Below are 18,905 nucleotides of genomic sequence, written 5' to 3' on the forward strand. Positions count from 1 at the left end.
AATATGGTGAGCCAGCTTCACTTGCTCTAGGGGGATTGGATTGGAGAACTGGCCCTAGCAACTAACCTGTGTGTGTGTGTGTGTGTGTGTGTGTGTGTGTGTGTGTGTGTGTGTGTGTGCGTGTGCGTGCGCACACGCCAAGTGCTGTCACATACATGTGTGTAGATGAGTTTGTGCATTTAAACTTTAAGATCAAACAGCAAGCCAGGTGATTTCTCCAGAGAGGGCTGCTGCCCAGGCAATCTCTGACGCAACCCCTGCGCACCCCTGGAGAACACTCCCCTTAATTATACACAAGCAACAGAAGGGATAACGTTTTAGTCCTCTCACGCTGCAAGAAATTGGCTATATATGAAGTTCACCCATCTTCAGATGTAAAAAAACATATGCATGAGATCTGCATTAAATAACCACATTCGTCTTAAGTAATTCTTCGGAGGGAAAAGAGAAACTCTCTGTTTCATTATATTATTCTGATCGGTAAAAACTAGGAAACAACAACTGGCCCAGATTTGTCCCAGGTCCCAAAAAGCAGGCAGTGTGTACTTTAGTGGGGGATACATGCAATCTCTACAGGGCCTACTGCTGAGCAAACATACACAATTACACATCTTCCTTTTCCTCTGCATGTAAATGCAGACAAACAAACACACTGGCAAAACTTGCACATACTGTCGCACAAGCTGAAATACACACGTACACGCCCACAAAATATAAGCTCATACAGTAGCCGAGCTGTTGCTCTCAGCAGCACAGGAAGGCCAGCTCCTCTGGCACTGTTTCTCCCACCAACATTCCCCCAAACCGCACAGCCCTCGTCAGGCACAGTGCCAGTGACATAAGCGTGTTGTAACATTAAAAAGAAACCTCTAGGATGGCGTTCCTTTTTCCCTTTTACTTTTCCCGTTTCAATTATTATTGTGGTTCTGCCATGTGGAAACCTCATTGTGACTCGTGTATTTGTTTCAAGGCACTGATGACCCCGTATAACATTTTCAAGCTGTTAATATGCAGGGGTTTGGCCCTGTTTTATTGAGCATAGGGGGCCACTGACTGAGGGACATTTATGTTCTCCACAGACCCATCTGTTTTCAACTTGCTGGCATTGTACGCTCACCGATCCCTATACATTAGTTTGTGGTCCGTGTTCCCTACCACCCAGTCACTACTCATGTCTGCCCTGATGAGAGTGGGATAGGTAAACTGCTTAATTGCACCCACTCACTAACTTTTACAGCCCTATTCTCAGTAGGCCATGGAAGTGGCCCATCATTAGCCCTGGGCCAATGAGATGGTGAGCTTCAGTGGGTATGGGCGGGGCTGGGTGACAGGACATTACCTCACACACCAGGCTCTCACCAGCATTCCAGTAAACCATGGGATGGTGCTTGGAAGCTCATACTAGTTTCTCTCTGTTGCCCTTTTTCTCCACAAATGCCTCACATGCTCACTACTGCTTTCCATGCTCAGGCTTCAAATTCATATACAGTATGTGCATTTTACAAAGCCACAGGGATGAATGGAAAAGAGGAAAAATAAATACCTTTTGTTGGGAATAAACATGTTTTCGGAGGTGCCAATCTAATTAGCATGTGTCCAAAATGTCCATATCTCCAGAAAAAGGTCACTGTCAAAACATTGAAACAGAAATATTTGCTGGTTAATGTGTGACAGCAAATAGTTTAATTATTGACCCTATTAGGTGTGGCATGGTTTTATTATAAGAGGACAGCTAAGATTCCTCTCAAGCTCCTGTGCTCCTCTAATGTTTGGAAGATACAGGGAGGACCTTTGTGGGGCCTCCTAAATGTTTGAGGGCCTCAATAGTCTTCTGTGAACATGTGGCCCATGTTTGTGTATGTGTCTGTGAGGTTTATTGATTTCAGTCCAAGATGGGACATTTTGACAATCTGGAAGCTCCAACATCAGTCTTCGAGCCAAAGAGGATGTAGCATGTGTGTATGTTTGTATTTCACTGTTTGTATATGCTCTGCGCAGGCATCCTCAGTAGAGGTGATCTAACTTGACCCTGTCACTAGATCTCCGTCACAATGGGAAAGACTGTGGTACATTATGCTATTAGAGGCCTTATTATTGTCATTACTCTGTCTTCACTTAAAGTGCCACTTTCCAACTCCCCCCCTTTACAAGTTTATGTTTTGCTTTATGCTCTTAATGAATGTTTTTACAGTACAGGCATATTTTCAGGCTAATGAGGCTGACGCTTGCACTCTCTTTCTCCTCACCTTTATCCGGTTTTCCCCTTGGCTCAGGACACTTAGCTCTCCTTTTATCTGAAGTGGTGATTTACAAACACCAGTTTGTGTCTACAGACCAGGGATTGGCTGTTTTCTGCCAGTCTGACTAACCAGCTGGTACAAATTAGGACCATGTGTGTAAGCATGTGTGTGAGTGTGTGTTTTTGAGTTAAGACGTTGAACTCATGGCGAGAAGTTGTTTTGTTTCAAATGGATCTTAACATATGACTTATATTCCTGAGTGTTACATCCTTTTTATGAATCAGAACAAGGGAGACATGTGTTTAGAATAAGTGGGGGTAGTAGAGGCGGTCAGAAGTAGTCTAATCGGTTTTGTTTTGTTATTTTACTAAATAGGCCTCCCATTTGCCTCTTTGCACAAGAGAAACGACTACCACCTAGAGAGGCAAATCCCTTTAAAACAAGCATTATACAATACAAGCATTACAACATTGGCTTTGCTTGTCACTTGCAACAGTTTCATTCATCCATCTATACCTTACAAACAACAGATTGGCCATATCTTTCCATTACTTTTGTCAACAGATCCTGCTGTGATATTGTAGTTATAATCAAGCAATCCATTTGAAAGTAAAATGTTTATAGGCATAACAGATTGAAGGAGGGCCAACAAAAACAGGTTTTTTTTTTTTTCTCTTTGCTGTAAAATACATACAAAAGGTTCTCTATACAATATTCAGAGCTTTAATATAGCAGCATAGTGGAGTAATGTCTACCTGAGCAGAGAATGAAGTCACTCTCCCTCTTTCCGTGTTGTTATCCAAGCTTCTCTGTGCTTTGTTTACATAGCCGAGACGGCCACGCGTGCCTGTTAATGCCTGTTAGTGCATATTAGTGCATGTCAGTTACTTTGTCCTCCAGCTATTGTTTTGTGATTTAATATTTCTGATATTAGGGACCAGCTGATTGATCAAGCCTTATAGTATGTCCGTGAGAGAGGAAATTGCATCTGTTTTGTATTTGTTCTTATTGGATTCAGCTGATATACTTGCCGTAAAAGTTCATTTTATAATCGTGCTGTTTCGGAGACAGATTGTAAAAGGGCGCTGAAAAAAAGGCAAGCCAAAGACATACAGAGAAGAAGTTTATGCAATGATAATACTGGGATGTTTTGTGCAGATGTTTATGTAACAGTGCTTATGTTGCATCCTTGGTTGCTAGGTTGGTTGAAGCAGCCTTTGTGAATTGATAATTGTTGCCATATGCTGTGAACTTACACACTACGTGTAAAATGATCAGGTTTTGTTATTCAACCTGTGACAAAGTGAGTGCTTTAAATATTCTTGGCTCCATCCTTCTCTCCTCACTTCATTACTCAATGCACATGCGTTTTGCCATCCTTGGGGACTTGCTGTTGGGAATGCATTTTCCCAGTCCTTGATTAACACCTGATTAGAGTAGAAATGAGATACATGAATTTGTATCCATGATCTCCAGGAGTCTGGATTTTGTTTTCAACTAGGAGAGAGCTTGCCGCTCCAAAAGAACTGACTGGATTTTAAATGATTTTTACACACATTTTACAAAATATAAAAAACAAAAACATTGAGATGAAACTCTCCAAGCAAATATTTTAAACATATAATATACAATGTGATGTTCTGCAGTTTAAAGCTTTGGAATCCTGTTCTGTCAGGTTTAGTGAAATTCTGTTCAAAGTAGTGTGGTTTGTCAGGTTTGTAATTTGTTTGGTTCTTGATATTATTGTTGTGCTTATTAAAGCATGATAAGGTGCTTATTAAACACACCTTTCAGAGAAACTATTTTGTTAATTTACCATAAGTCACTGTAATGCATGTCTTTACTGGAATATTTCAACAGCAATGGCAAGGAAAAAAGCCTTGAAAAGTGTTTTTGTTTAAACACGAAGGAAGCTGAGCCTGATTACAAAGTCCATAACTGTTAGGTTTAACCTTCGAGTACTATGCTTTGATTCCACTCTGGTGTTCTTCAATGAAGTTGGATTGAAATGTTCTATGCAAAAGCAAACTTAAGACATTGACGCATGTAGGAGAGGTAGAACGAGATTTAACATTTTCACAATGGATTCATATTTGGGATACATGGACCTAAACCTGTAGATTAATGTTGACAACTAAGATAGCAATGTGTCAAATTGCACATAGCCAAAAGATTAAAAGCCAAAAATAAATCTTGGGATTTCATAGAAAATCTAATTTGAAAGCTCGACTCCAGAGCTGACTGACTGGATGTTCTTCCCGTGCTATAGGGGATTCCACCGGGTGCTCCAATTTCCTGCTCCAGTCCAAGGTTTAGGTTAGTTGGCAACTCTAATTTGCCCGTAGGTGTAGAAGTGAGTGAGATAGTGGAAATGATCTGTCTTTATGTGGCATCCAGAATGTACCCAACTTATCGCCCAATGGGGGCTTGCTCAGGCCACTTTCACCCTGAAAAGGAAAAGTGGGTATGAATGGATGGATGGATGAATGGATAAATTCAGAATGTGTGAAACTAAAGTCTTGCTTGGTTGACTGTTGGATTGGTGTAACACGTATTACCATCACTGCCCTTACCCCCTCTTTTAGTGATTCATTTAAATTAATGACAGCTCTATTTAGAGTGCTTTGACTCTTGCCATCGCTGGGGAGGGGGTTGGAGGAAGTGTAAGGAGGCATGGGAGACTTGTGAATTGCCTCCTACTGGTGTGATACTTTACGGAGGTGTTTGCTTGACGGGGCTTTGGCAAGCCAAGCAGTTTTTTGTCTGTCAGTTGGTTGTGAGAAAAACACACCAGGAGATGATGAAGAAAGGATGAGGGGAGGAGGGGTGTTTAGGAAGGTGTAGCTAGTTCCACCTGTGTTTACATGAATGAGACATGAATTGCAAGTGGAAAGGGTATTTTCACCTTCCCTGACTGAAAAATGGTTGCAATGGAAACCAGCTCCTCTTGACTCCAAATCATTAGCAGCCCACAGTCAACGCCATGACTTGCAACCAATCATATTAATTAATTCAGTTACTGTATTTATTTCATTTGCATTCAGCAAAATACTTGTTGTGTACCTGTTTTCTGATTAATACCAGACGGCTGCACTCAAGTTGGGTCAAAGTCTCATAACGACTGATCTCAGGTGTTTGTCACCTGCATTCCTCATTTCTGCCACTTCATCTCTGAGCAGAAAGGTAACGTCATCAGATTCGGGGGACAGATATATAGACAGATGGCTGGTCTGGACAGTTTTCCATGGTGACAGGATCTAGCCTCTCTAGCAAAACTCTCATGTTACTGGTGTCTCATTTCACCTGCTCAGGGCAGAGGGGAAAACGCACCGTCCTTGGGTATTTGCCCTCTCTCCCCTTTGCCTGTGTTATTTATTGCTCAATAGTCTTTTACCAATGTGTCTGTCTACCTTTTTTCTGTCTTTCTGACACTTTTCCTTCCTTTTTATCATAATGATGAATCACATCACCCTGTTTTCCCCACATCCCACTTGTTTCTCACCCTACCTTGCCGAACCTCATCCTAACGTAGCCAATGAGGTGACAATGTGTGGGACACAAATCCTAGAGGGGATCCTGTTTTCTTCTCTATGTCAACAAAGCCACAGTAACAAAGGGACTTTGTTATCATAGACTTTACGATGACTGGATACTTGCGCAGTTTTCAATTCATTTTCATTCCTTGTCTTTTTAAAGCTCTGCCCTATCATTATCGCTGTTTCTGATAGGATGACAGAGTGGTAACGTTGAGCAGCCATCACCAAAACTGAGCTCACTTTGCACGGGAGCTGGATTCTCGCAATATCACAAGATCACGTGAGAATCACAAAGATCTATCTTTTCAGGCTTAAAGTAATGTGTTTATGTCCGGTTAGCCAGAGCATCCCGTGAGGAGCTACTGGCAGCTATGGGCTTGGCTTAGGTGAGATGAAACAAAGAGGTGATCGTTTGTTCAGAACAATGGCGGCTCCCGCAGAGGCAAGTGTAGATGCTGCAGTAGCATCAGTTATATCGGAAGTGGAGAGTGATTCTTCATTGAAAGAAGAGCAAAGAACGCCACTAAAGGCTTTTCTCAACTGGAAGGATGTTTTTGCTTTCCCTTAGGCTCGCTTCTGGAAGAGTTTGATTGCCAGATGGTTCATCCAATCACTTGCCAAATATTTTTTTTAAAAGTGCTCGCCCTTTTCCAAACACTTTCCAATGACGGCATTTCAGATGTTTCTGTGTAACAAACCATCTGGTGGGTCAGGTTATACCTGAGGTATTTTGACTTGACTTTTCAGTGTCAACACCATAACTCACAAACCTCGACTTTTTTCTTTTGTTAGACAGATCTCTGGACGCATTGAGCGACTGACGCTCAGTGCCATATCGCACAGCCTGGGAACACATCGAGGTTCTTTGTTATGCAAGCCATAGTTGACTTAAATTGCAATCTTGACAGTTTGATTGTCGTTCATCATATCAAGACAGAATACATTATGTTTAAGCAGTATTAATCAATATCACCATTTTGACAGATTAAAATTCCAGATTGTTCACTCTGTTACTTCTAACATAACCATCATTACATCTTACTTTTATTTACCTTTTTTTTTGTTGTCATTAAAACGTTGCTGATCCTTATATCCACAATGGAAACGGTTTTAAAGAATATAGTTTTTTTAGTGAATCTAAAGGGATTGGATTCTGAGTAAATGCACCACACACGACACTAATTCAGGTGCTGCATGGAATCGTGACATAACTCTTTGAGGGCTTCTAGTGGGCAGGTGTGGCATGACAGGGTTTAAAATGCCAGTACAAGGTGAGTACACAAATACACCCAGAGGCTAGTACAAGGAAGGAAAGACAAGGAGAAGTGAGGGATATGGGACTTGTGGCACATGACAGGTTGCCAGGTTGTTTGTTGACAAGACACAAACAAACAGTACTCCACAGAATGCACGTCAGCTCTAGGTCAGCCCACACAGCTGACAAACAGCTGACAGCCGTGGAAAAACAGGGGTCACAGCATTTAAGGCCAGGACAGAAACCAAACTGAAGTTTTTTTTAAGTATCTGTAAAATACAAGTTAGTTAACTACTTGGCCAAGGCTTAAAAAGTTAGAATGATGCATACAAAATTACCCAATGTCCTTCTTTTTCCTCTTATGTTTCTCTAGACATGTCAGTCCAAGGTGTTTGATCTATCAGATGGAGTGTCCCAGTATGCATGGTTCCCCTGTCGTGAGGCTCATAAGTCAACCTGGGGATATCCTAACTATTGGCTCAAGGTAAGACCTATCTGAAAACAATGATGCATCTTGGTGCAGTGTTCTGTCATTTGAAGCAAATACATTCATGAGTTACCTCATGTGGATACTATACTTAACATCTGTCACCTGATATTGATGCCACTTTAGAAGGTGATGTGCAAAAGGTGCCTGGATTAAGAAAGGAAATATGAAAAAATAGTTTTTTTTTTATTGCTTTAAGTAGTTTGCACCATAGTTGACTGGAAATTCATTTTTGTTTGTACTTATATATATTTTTTTCTTCATTCAGGCCCACTTTTCTCATCCCATGGTGGCAGCCGCAGTGATTATACATCTGGCTGCTGATGGGACTGGTTACCTTGACCAGACGCAGTGTAACATCACTGTTCAGCTGGTGGACACCAAGGAGGGCATCCACAGTCTAGGTAAGAACTGTCTTCTGTGCTTTTAAATTGCGACTCACGTCCGGTGTCAGATTACTGAATATGACTGCTGAGCTCAAAGGTGTTTTACCTACTGTAATTAACTACAGCTTGTTCTAGTTGAGCAGTTATCATACAGAGCGAAGTCCCCTTAAAGCTCATGTCACTCTCATCCATCTTTTAATCTTGTGCAAATGTCTTCATTAGAACACTATATCACTCTTTCAACACCACGTTTTACCTTCTTCTTTCAGCCTTTTCTTCTCTGCTAATTGACTTTTAGGGTTTCATCGACCACCTATCCCTCTGATTCTCTGCTTCTGTCCCCTAATACCCCTACCTCAATTTCAACACACTCTTGTCTTTTCTCTTTGTCTCTTCTCCGTCCCTGATATCCTCTCCACAGGTGAGTGGCGTCTCAGCTGCCGCACCAACCCTTTGGTGATCCCAGTGAGCCATGACCTGTCAGTGGCCTTCTACCACACCAAGGCTATCCTGGTCATGTTTGCCTCTCGCTTGGTGGCCATCTCCGGAGTAGGCCTGCGCTCCTTCCAGTCCTTCGACCCCATCACGATAAGTGGTTGCCAGAGCAACGAGATCTACAACCCCACAGGCCAGAGGTGAGGCCAAGAAAAAGGGAAATGGGACACCGGTGAACATGAGGCCTACATATGTTACACACACACATCAGAACCAAAGACATGCATATGAAATCATAAGAATATGTGCACACGTCTACGCGAGCATACAGCCACACACTAACACAACTTGCACAATCGTTCGCCTTAAAGGTACAGGACCATTGATTTAGAATTTAAAAAAAGGCAGTATATAGTGGAAGTATAATTGCTGAAATACTTCCTGTCCTTCAGGCAAGCTATGAGAGAGTTCGTAGTGAAGATTGTAGATCAGAGATAATGTCGAGCAACTTCCAGGTGCCGCCAAGCACCGGTAACACCTCAACCATAAAATGTATTCTATACCGCCTGGAAAAGGGACAGACTATACAAACACACAAAAGGCAAGTTAATGGCTACCAATAACACACAGAGACAAGAGATGCAAAGAGCTGTGTTTGTGTGTGTGTGCGTATTTGAGCCAAAGAAAGAGAGAGAGAGAGAGGCATGTTTTAATTAATGATGCCAACAAGCTGTTTAATGTTAGAGGTCTGCCCAATATAATATCACTGGAAATTTGTAAATAATTTGGACCTGTTGCTGAGCTCTGCAAATTTACAACAATAAAGTCGCTGCACTGCTGCCTCCAGCAGTAGATCTTGTTTACCACCCAGCATTATAACGTTTCTAAACTCCTTTGTTTCCGGACCTCTACAATCCTGGAGTAGTTCTTTTAAAAGTCCAAACTGGACTTATTTTTCCTGTAATCCTGTTTGCATTGTTCAGCACATTGAAGTCTTCAGTCACCATTTTCACAACTAGTTATTTAAATAAATTACCTGTCAATCAGGCATCAAAAGTGCTGCTCAGGGTAGATGAGTTTTCCATATTTGGATATATTCACACATTTCTTTGTGTGACGAAACAATTTGTCACAGCTGAAAACCCATCATCTGAACCAGGAAATAAAGGTAGAATGTATGTTAAAAAGCCCATTTAAATGTTATTGGAGACATTTCTAGGCCTGGCAAGACCAAGAAATAGCAATTAACACCTATTCAGCTATAAATTCAAAATGTTTGAGCCTTTAATTTGAACTACTACTAAAAGTAATGAACATAATACTTTTAACTACTAGCCAAATGCTGTCTAGTCACTCCTCACAAACAGTTAAACCAGACCACACAAGCTCAAGGAGACACAATTTGCCAATTTCCACGCCACTGTCATGCATGAGACAATTCATACTTATGATGCTCCCACAACCCTTTCAACAAGAAATGCACTAATAAACACCACAATGCACAAAGAATGGATGGTTGGGGGTCTGTGCAGAGAGATAGAGCTGTTTGTGGCTTTTGTTGTGTGCCAGTGAGACATCCAGCACCTAAATAGATTAAAACTGCTGTGTATCTGCACCAGCCAGGAAATTGTTTGTTACCACACACACACACACACATACACACACACACACACAAACTAGTTTATTTCTCCTGGAGTTCTCGGTGACTTTCTTTCTTTCATATTCTCCCCTCTTCATCTAATTTCCAGAGGCTCCAGAAAACTATTTTTCTTTCTATTATGGCAAGTCAACCAGACAAACCCACTTATCTTCAGAAGTTTTAACTTAAAAACGCTAAAACTGAATATTATGATATAGTATTACGATCAGTTATTATATACCGGTCTGTCCTTACAACATCAGTAAAGAATGCTGGCTCTGCCACTTTGTCTTTTTATGCCATTGATCTGTTTCTTCGCTTCAATCGTCTCCAATTTATCATCTGCATTATGTCGTCTATACGGTCCATATTTCTTCCCCATTTTACCTCTCTCCCTGCTTTTCCACATCTTTCCTCCTCCTCCCCTTCATCATATGTTATCCCATGCTGTCTTCTCATCCTTTACTTTCGCATGATGTTCCTTTCCCTCGAACTATTTGCCATCTCCTTCTCCTGAATTCTCCCCTTTCGGTGCCTCCTGCTCCCGCTTTCACTCTCTCATTCTCCTGGGCTGAGCTGCACATTTCCCGTAATACTTATGCCTCCACAAAACACCACATCCCCTTTTCCCTGAGTTGTTAACAACAGGAGCTATTAAGATGACTCAGTTTAATGTTCCATGCTCGTCTGCAAACGCATGCACATGTATGTTTTTCCTTTTTTCTCAGTTTCTTTGCACTATTTTTTTTTCTTGTGTATCACCTATTACTACATCGAGAATTGTTTAGTTCAGTTTTCGTCTTTTTTTTTATTTTTATACATACTATTCCATTGTTCTGTATACTGTACTTCTCATTTGCAGGGGAGGAGGGTAGTTTTACAGGTTGTTAATTGTAATTTATGCCAGAAATTCCATAGTGACTAGCAGAAAACCCCAAAGTGATTTTGTTCCAAGCCAAAGTGGCCACAGAGGAGGCTTCATCGGCTTGCCTAGTTTGTCCTCAAAAAGCCCAGACTTGAGGGACTGCTACTCTCATGCTTTATAGACGGTCTTCACCTGCTCAGCTTCGAATTTGTCAACATGAACATTTTAATCATAAGCTTAGAACGTTACTAAGAGCTCATTTGATGTTACTTTTCCTTTATTTTAATACACAGTCTTTCTGAGTGTTATAGTGGGAGTGACAGTGAGTTAGAAAAATAAAGGACATACTTGAGGAATAATCCAGGTGCATAGAATATGTATCACCAATACATTTAATGATGAATCTTAAAGGTTCTGTCTGCAGGAAAACAAATGGATGAAAGGGGCAAAAGATTCCATTCTTGCAGGACAGAGTTTAACAATGATTCTTTCATCCGCTCTCTGTGCCCCCATATCTACCCCTCTTTCTCTCGCTCTTTCTCTCGCTGTTGGCTTCATAAGGGAATCCTATACTGTAGAATGCGAACTGTTGTAAAAAGGTGCCTCGGGCATGCAAGCCTTCCAAGAGCATTAAATGCCTTCTCCATCAGGCTACCAACATAAATCTGTGGCCAAACTCTGCCATTGTAGCCCGCACATAATATTATCCTGTCGCTCTTAATTCAGAAATTACACTCTGCCGTGTGTGTGTGTGTGTGTGTGTGTGTGTGTGTGTGTGTGTGTGTGTGTGTGTGTGTGTGTGTGTGCACATACAGACATCCCTTCAGGCACATAGCAAATATGGCAATCTTTTCTTCATGTGGTTTATTGATTTGATATGCAGTCATTGATGGATGGATGTGGTTGACGCTTTTCTGTTTGTGAGCAAATGTGTGACTGCTTCCATGTTTGCGTGTCTGCAGTGTTCTATTATACACAAAATGTCGTGTTGACTGTAACTTTAAATGTGGTTTTTAGTTTCTTTCTCTCTCTCTCTTTCTCCCTCTCTTATTCCCCAACCTTCCCTCCCACCTACACACACACGCTCACTTGTAGTTGTGTACATTATTCGTGCGAAGCCATTGACTGCCAGGAACCATTAATCCGCAATGCAGAGCTCAAGTGCAGTAGCTCTAGCCGCCACTTCTACAATGGAGACCGCTGCACCATCTACTGCAACTCTGGATACGTCCTGCAAGTCCACCAGGATGATGACATCATCAAGAGTCAGGTAAACACACTGCTACACACATGTTTAAACACACACAGGCCATCAGAGAGCTCAGTGCACAAAGAGGCACATTGAATGCATAAACGTACACATGCAAACGCTTAAGTGCAAAAGCATAACAGCATATGGGAACATGCGTGCAAACATGCATTTGTGAATGCACACATGAACATGCATTGAGGCAAACTCAAGTACACAAATAGGCATATGAAAGAAGTGCAAACACGCTTTCTTTCTGCTTTCCTTTCTATCTGCATTTATTTTGTCACCTGCAAAAAAAACTAGGCTTGGCACGGCAAGCCTCTCGGGAGGATGACATCATGAACATCCAGGTAGATGAGTGCTGCACCGAGGAGTGGAGACGCCACAGCCCTCTCCTCTTGTTGGCTTGCTACAAACACGCACACACACGCACGCACACACACACGCGCACACACACACACCAAGCATATTCCTTACACGCACAAGCATAATAGTGTTTAGTCTCTTGCTGAGCATGCTGCACCATCACCTCAAACAGTCACTTTGTATCGCTACTCCACTGGGACGATGACATCATTGCATAGTGTCTGCTCCCTCTCCCTCCCTCGCTCCATCCCTGCTCATTTTGCACACATTGAAGTCTCTTTCATTGAAGGGCAGAGAAATTGCTACCGCACTCTCACAGCAGCACACATTTAATGCTTCTATGTCGATACCAACACGCATAAGTACAGACAAGCTTCTGTATAAAGAGGACACAGATGCGGACAGATACAGTATACACACAGATGCGCGCACACCACAAGTAAACAAACAAACAGGGTAGTTGACACCACATCGTAAACCTTTTGGTTTTGGGCCAAGCTGCTGTAGGCCATATAAATGCTTTATCTATCTCCACGGCTCTGTAAAGAAGTCTGCACGACTTTAATGCTCCCTCAGAGAGATCGGAGGTTCAGAGAACAAGATACATTTAGTTTTTATATATTTCAGTATATAACTGTATGTGTGGGTGTTCGTAAGGCATAAATCCCTTTCACACATGAAGTTTATCCCTGAAATGTTCAGGAACATTTCCTGCAGTTAATATGCCGATACAACTGTGCTGTAAATGAAAGCAGGAACAATACAGGGCAAGCACGTAGAGGGTTACAGCCATTTGACAAAAATACATTTTCACGTGGAGCAAGCGAACCATCTCAAGACTCCGGTAATTGAATCCTTGTCTCGCAAATTTGGTGAATATCAAATGCATTACAAGAACATTGGCACTCTACAAATACAGCTCCTCGCCCGCCATGTTGCGTCTTCTGATGCGTACGCGTGAATATAGCCCCATCTTCTTCTTCTGTTGAGTTTTATGGCGGTTGGCAAGCATTGCTGGCCGTTTACCTTGCCCCATCTCTTCTGGCATTGCTATTGGCATGTGTTGAAAGGCGCAAGATGGAAATATTCCCAATCACCAGCAGTTCCCGAAAGGTTATCCCAGTAATTTACTGGGATGCGTAAAAAGTGTGATTGTTTTTTAGGTATTTAGGATTCTGACCTTACCAATGAGTTTGTTCTCCCATCTTTCATATGGCTGTGGCCATGCTCTGTAACTCATCATAATTGGAGAGTTGATTCATTGAAAGACATCTGGTCCTTTTTGTTGTTTTAATATCAAATTAGCATTTTGATTTTGATTTTAATAAATTATGCTATGCAAGAAATGCTAAAGTCCTCTCGCTGAACTCCGAAATCATTTTGAGCTCAGCAAGGACAAGTAAATCATTGCGCTCAGTTGAAAATGCCAATCGTTAAAAAAATAAAGGTAGATGTGCAGACTGAAAGATGTTTAAAACGACCATGACCATAATCGAATCATTTTAACTCACCCTGTCTGCCACAGTAAGAGTTCTTTTTATATTCCTACCTTGTTGGTACAATTCAAGTCCAGTCTTTTGTTTTCCTCAAAGAGTGAAACAATTCTCTGGAATATTATTTACAAGTTGTGCGTCCCTCCAGGGGAGGTAGAAGTCTCCATCCAAAAGCCTTTGTAAGTTGGAAGGAAGAACCAGTCTCACTGGGCGCTGTTTACTGTAAACTGAAGTTGCTATTGTCCAATCACTGAAACCATTATTTTCGACATTTACTCTTCTTTGTTTTCAGAGTTCAGTAGAATGCAACATTTTGAACAGCGGCACAGCTGTGACTGACTAAACCGTTCGATTGCAGGCAGATGTAGACAAATAGAGATTTGAAAGAAACACTGGGCACATCTAGTTGAGATCAAATGTAATAATGAGAATGTGCTTCATGTCAAACAGTCATAGAAATTGGTCGTAGGGCCAGTAGTAAATCGATCTGGCCAGATTCTCAGGGTACATCTGCTCTCATCTCCCCATCACATGAGATAATTGACAATCGCATGTAAAAACAACAAAAAAGTAACAAAAATGAAATACAAAAACAACTTAACTTAACTTTAGATTGTCTCTATCCCCCTCAGTGTGTCTTTCTTAATTTGCATCTTTCCTTCTTTTTTTCAGCCACAAAAGTGCTTAAAAATACACATAGACACCAAGGTTTAAAAGTGCAGCATGAAGCACAACCTTGTCTCCCTTCATTAGCCAATTGCATTCTTGTTTCAGTGATATCAAAGTGGTTCTGGGAACACCACCTTCTTAGATAGTGCTATCTCCAGAATAAATCTGTTTCCCACACTTGCTTGATTTGTATATGTGTGTTTTATTGCTGTCTAGTTTGCCTATCTTTCTCTCTGTTTGAAATGGTTAGGGCTGGCGCTTATAAAGTTTTATTTCACATTGGCTTTTCCTTTTAAGTGCTCGAGAGGCTTCACAGCTGTCCACCATAGAACAATCCCATCAAAACACAATTACCTGCCCGCTATATGATGTCCCATCCACTTTCCTTTAATGACCAAAACACCCACTTCAGATCTTATCAAAGCGAAGGCAAAAATGTTAGAATTTTGAAATAACTCTTGGTATAATTTGAACCATTATATCTAAAATAAATGTAAGGGCTATTAAGAGCCACATGAACACATTATTTTGGTCATGTTCATTTGAGTGGGCAGTCAGCCACCTCAGCTAAGGAAAGACTTTCAAGTGCATGTTTTATTGGCGCCCAAATGCAGAAAAGCCAGCCACGATGTTCTCATGCCTGGCTTTTCTGTGGGTGCTCCAGTTTTCTGCCACTCTATAGGCTGTGCATATACATACATCAGGTGCTGTATTAAAAATAATCTTGCCTTCGACCTTCATCAAGGCACTGGCCTAAGAGCTGGAGTTGATCCAGAGTAATAAGTAGTAAGGATCTGTCGAATGCAGAGGACAAATATGACCATGGGAATTAATAAACTATAACATATATCAGATTTAAGACCTCATTCCGGCCCCACGTCCCTTGTCTTCCAGCCAGGAAGTAGAAAAGTGAATACATACTGTAAATAATATCATGTTTTGCTATACCTTTAACTGTTATTTTTGCTTCTTTAGTTATGACTATAATAAAGTTATTATAAAAGTTATTATTTAATATTGAAGAAAAGTCTTCAGGGGCTTTAAAGACACAGCAAAATGAAGAATATATTTCCCAAGTTCTTTACTGTGTTGGCGTCAAGTGTTCATATCTTGTTATATACTAAATATGTGTCAAAATCTCCTAACCAACCATTACCCATATATCTTTTTTCACAAGGAAATATTTCTATAGTCACATTACAGAAGCTAAAGACGCCCAGAATTCAGTTTCACTCTGACTTTAAAATCAATCAGGCTATTTTTGTGATTCATTTCTTACCCAATTTCACAGGGGGAGGAAAAATGAAATCATGAAAAGGCATCCTGCCTTTCTGCTTTTCTAAAACCTATTCTGTCCTGATAGTGCTACGGCAGGGAATACCTGCTCTGGGCTTCACCCTTGTAAGCCTTTGAGCAATATCTATAATATCTATGTGAATGAGAGAGAAGGCGGCCCTTTAACATTGTCGCCCTGTTGCTCCTTAAGCCCATCCTTCTATTAGCATTGCTAATAGAAAGTGTGTAACCTTCGTTTTGTTTTCACAATAGGAAAGGTGTTGGACTTTGAATCTTTAGATGTCTGGAAAAATTGTACATTTACATTACTTCATTAATTTGTACTTTCAAAACAAAAGCTCGCACATGTTGGTTTGGTAACAAACGTTGGTTTAGAATCAAATCTGTCTAGTTTGACGTGGTTAGCATTTAAAAAACAACAAAACAAAACCAAAAGAAACTAACCCTTCAGAATTTTCTGCTTCTGAGTATTGTTGGATTCCTAGTAACACTTTCATTTTACTGTTCGGAACCCATTCTCGTCCACGATCATTTGTGCAACTGTTAAGTTTTCTACCAGAAAGTGTGTATATTCCAGGCAAATGAAACCTCTCTGCTTCCGAGTTAAGCAAATTTCTGTTACTTAATTATTTTTTAAGGGCTTTTCCACGAGGACCAGTACTAATGTGTTTGTGTGCCATCCCAGCTAAGGCAAACCCCTAAGACTAAGGTTCATTTATCTGTTAGTCTGTCTGGCTTGAATTAAGCAGAGTAGCAAAGGTTGAAGAGAAATAGTCAGCTGTACATATTTTATAGGAGGGAAAATTCCCACACATTTACACACACAGCACACATAGGCATACAACCCTTTATAGACGTAGACACTCGGGGATACATGCTTGATTAAATGCAAAAACAACTCATGGCAGATGTATGTAAATGTTAATGTGTTTCTTTGTGGGCAGTCATGTGCATACAAACAGTTTTACACGGATGTTTTAAGAAGGACAAAACTTGCAACTTAACACAAGTGTACACCCATTTTGCAAACTTACTTACCCTTCGATTTGCATACATTTTTACAGCCACCACATTAACACTAAATAGGTCCTTCCACATTTCCCGCTTCATAATTGACTCATTCAACTCTACACCCAGTTATTTTCCAGCAGGCACTCACATGCGATGCATTACGTTACTTCGTTGGATATCCAACTTTAAAAAAGAGCTTATTTATTTTGAAGGAACTTGATACTGTTATGCAGTATCATATAATGGGATCAAGATTAGAGATAGAAATACATGGGAATAGAGTTGTTATGAAGTAATAGATATGAAATGCTAACTGGGTCCAGCTTGTGTGGCCTTAAAGTTTGGCCGCTCTTTAAAAAAATGGGGGTAATTAAGGTCAACCAAAACAGGGATTGAGTGTAATTCATGGGGAAAACACAGGTTTGCCTTTTTATGTTCTGAGAGGGAAAAGTCTAAATGATTGAGCCCTCACAGCTTTGTTGTGAGATTTCTTGGCACTGCAATCAATTGAAGCATTCCTATTGCGTTACATGGTGTTTTTTAATGGAAGACGATGAAAACAGTTGAGGTTTGGATTGTGCAGTTGCTGCCCATTTTGATCTCATTTCTACAAATATTATGTCACAAGCCAACTAATTTACAGGAATCAGCTATTTCTATCGGAAATATACCGAAGTCTAGGGCATGTTTATAGTGAAAAAAGTTTGGAACAAGAGGCATTTTGAAATGGTTGCCAATTCTGTTTCCAGGTGCTACTTGGTAATCTCAGGTTGGTTATCTACTTCAAAAATAGTTTTTATCATATTTGTTCAAATTGTCATTACATCCCGATATCTATATGTCAAATGCGCTGCCAAAAAAACGAAATAAAAAAAATTCAGTTATCTCCCGAATTCGGCCCGAATGGAGCCAAGTTTGGAGCAAGTGCTGCGAGCTACTTTCATTGGAAAAAAAAAATGGGATGTTTTTAAATTATTCCATTTTTTATATTCAAAATCGAGCATACTCTTGCTAGTTTCTCAAGATTACCAACCCAGGCTTTAATTCTTTATACTATTCACAATGTTCTCATCACTTGTTCTCTGGTTACCCGCTCATATGTGTACAGAGTGTATAAACATTGAGTTCACACACACACACACGCACACACACACACACACACACACACACACACACACACGCACACACACACACACAATTAATGTAAGACATGTGGCATTTGCAAGCCTCAGTCAGACCTTGCTAGGTCATAGCTCCTTCAGCAGTAACCTGAATGGCTGTTATTCCAATCAGGGTCTGTTCTCAATGATAGGTCCATTATAGGAATGAGAGGGACGTTCATTTATTATACTAGGTCCTATACCGTGTTGTAGACTTGAGCTGGTCTTTGTTTGTCATAGTAGAATGGTGTTTCAACAGTTTGACTCCTGGCCTGAGTCAGTTCCTTGCAGATTTTTCATGTTCTCCGCATGTGTGGATTTCCTCTGGGTTCTCGAGTTACCTCCCACATTCCAACAACATTCAAGGACCCAGTCACACAGGATGCACTTTGTATGTTTGAAAAGGTGACGCAGTCTACTTCGATTTTTGAGAAGCTTGCACAGGAAGAATCCCTGGAAATATACATTTTTTTCTGTTGAATATTTTTTTTTTTGCTGTTAACAGGCAACTCCGTAGTTGACTACTGATCACTAGGCCATGCGGCAAAGTTTGGGACATTAGCTGATTTAAGAAGAAACTGCAATCATGGCACTAATTTGTCTGCAAAACCAACACGCTTTATTTGACTATGTTTGTACTTTATCTTTGTTTTCCACCTAAATGCAAAATTGGTTGATTGCATGGCATTACCTGATAAGTATCATAATTACGCAGAAACTCAGAAAGAGGATAAATCCTCAGAGGCTGGTATTCCAGTTGTGAAAGATTCCCTCTTTGTGTGTTGTCACACTTCCACCAAAGTCAATCTGTTTTG

General features: G+C 40.7%; 1 protein-coding gene across 1 annotated transcript in view; it reads left to right on the forward strand.

The window, feature by feature from the left end:
- Nucleotides 1-18,905, forward strand: part of pappaa (pregnancy-associated plasma protein A, pappalysin 1a) — a 79,715-nt gene that overhangs the window by 41,985 nt on the left and 18,825 nt on the right. Inside the window, exons 11-14 of the mRNA XM_076086826.1 lie at nt 7,405-7,515; nt 7,787-7,922; nt 8,326-8,539; nt 11,939-12,113. Of these exons, the coding sequence (XP_075942941.1) occupies nt 7,405-7,515; nt 7,787-7,922; nt 8,326-8,539; nt 11,939-12,113 (636 nt within the window). The remainder of the gene's footprint in view (nt 1-7,404; nt 7,516-7,786; nt 7,923-8,325; nt 8,540-11,938; nt 12,114-18,905) is intronic.

Source organism: Anarhichas minor, unplaced genomic scaffold (genome assembly GCF_050575085.1).
Source record: "Anarhichas minor isolate MPS153535 unplaced genomic scaffold, ASM5057508v1 ptg000002l, whole genome shotgun sequence".
NCBI lineage: Eukaryota > Metazoa > Chordata > Actinopteri > Perciformes > Anarhichadidae > Anarhichas > Anarhichas minor.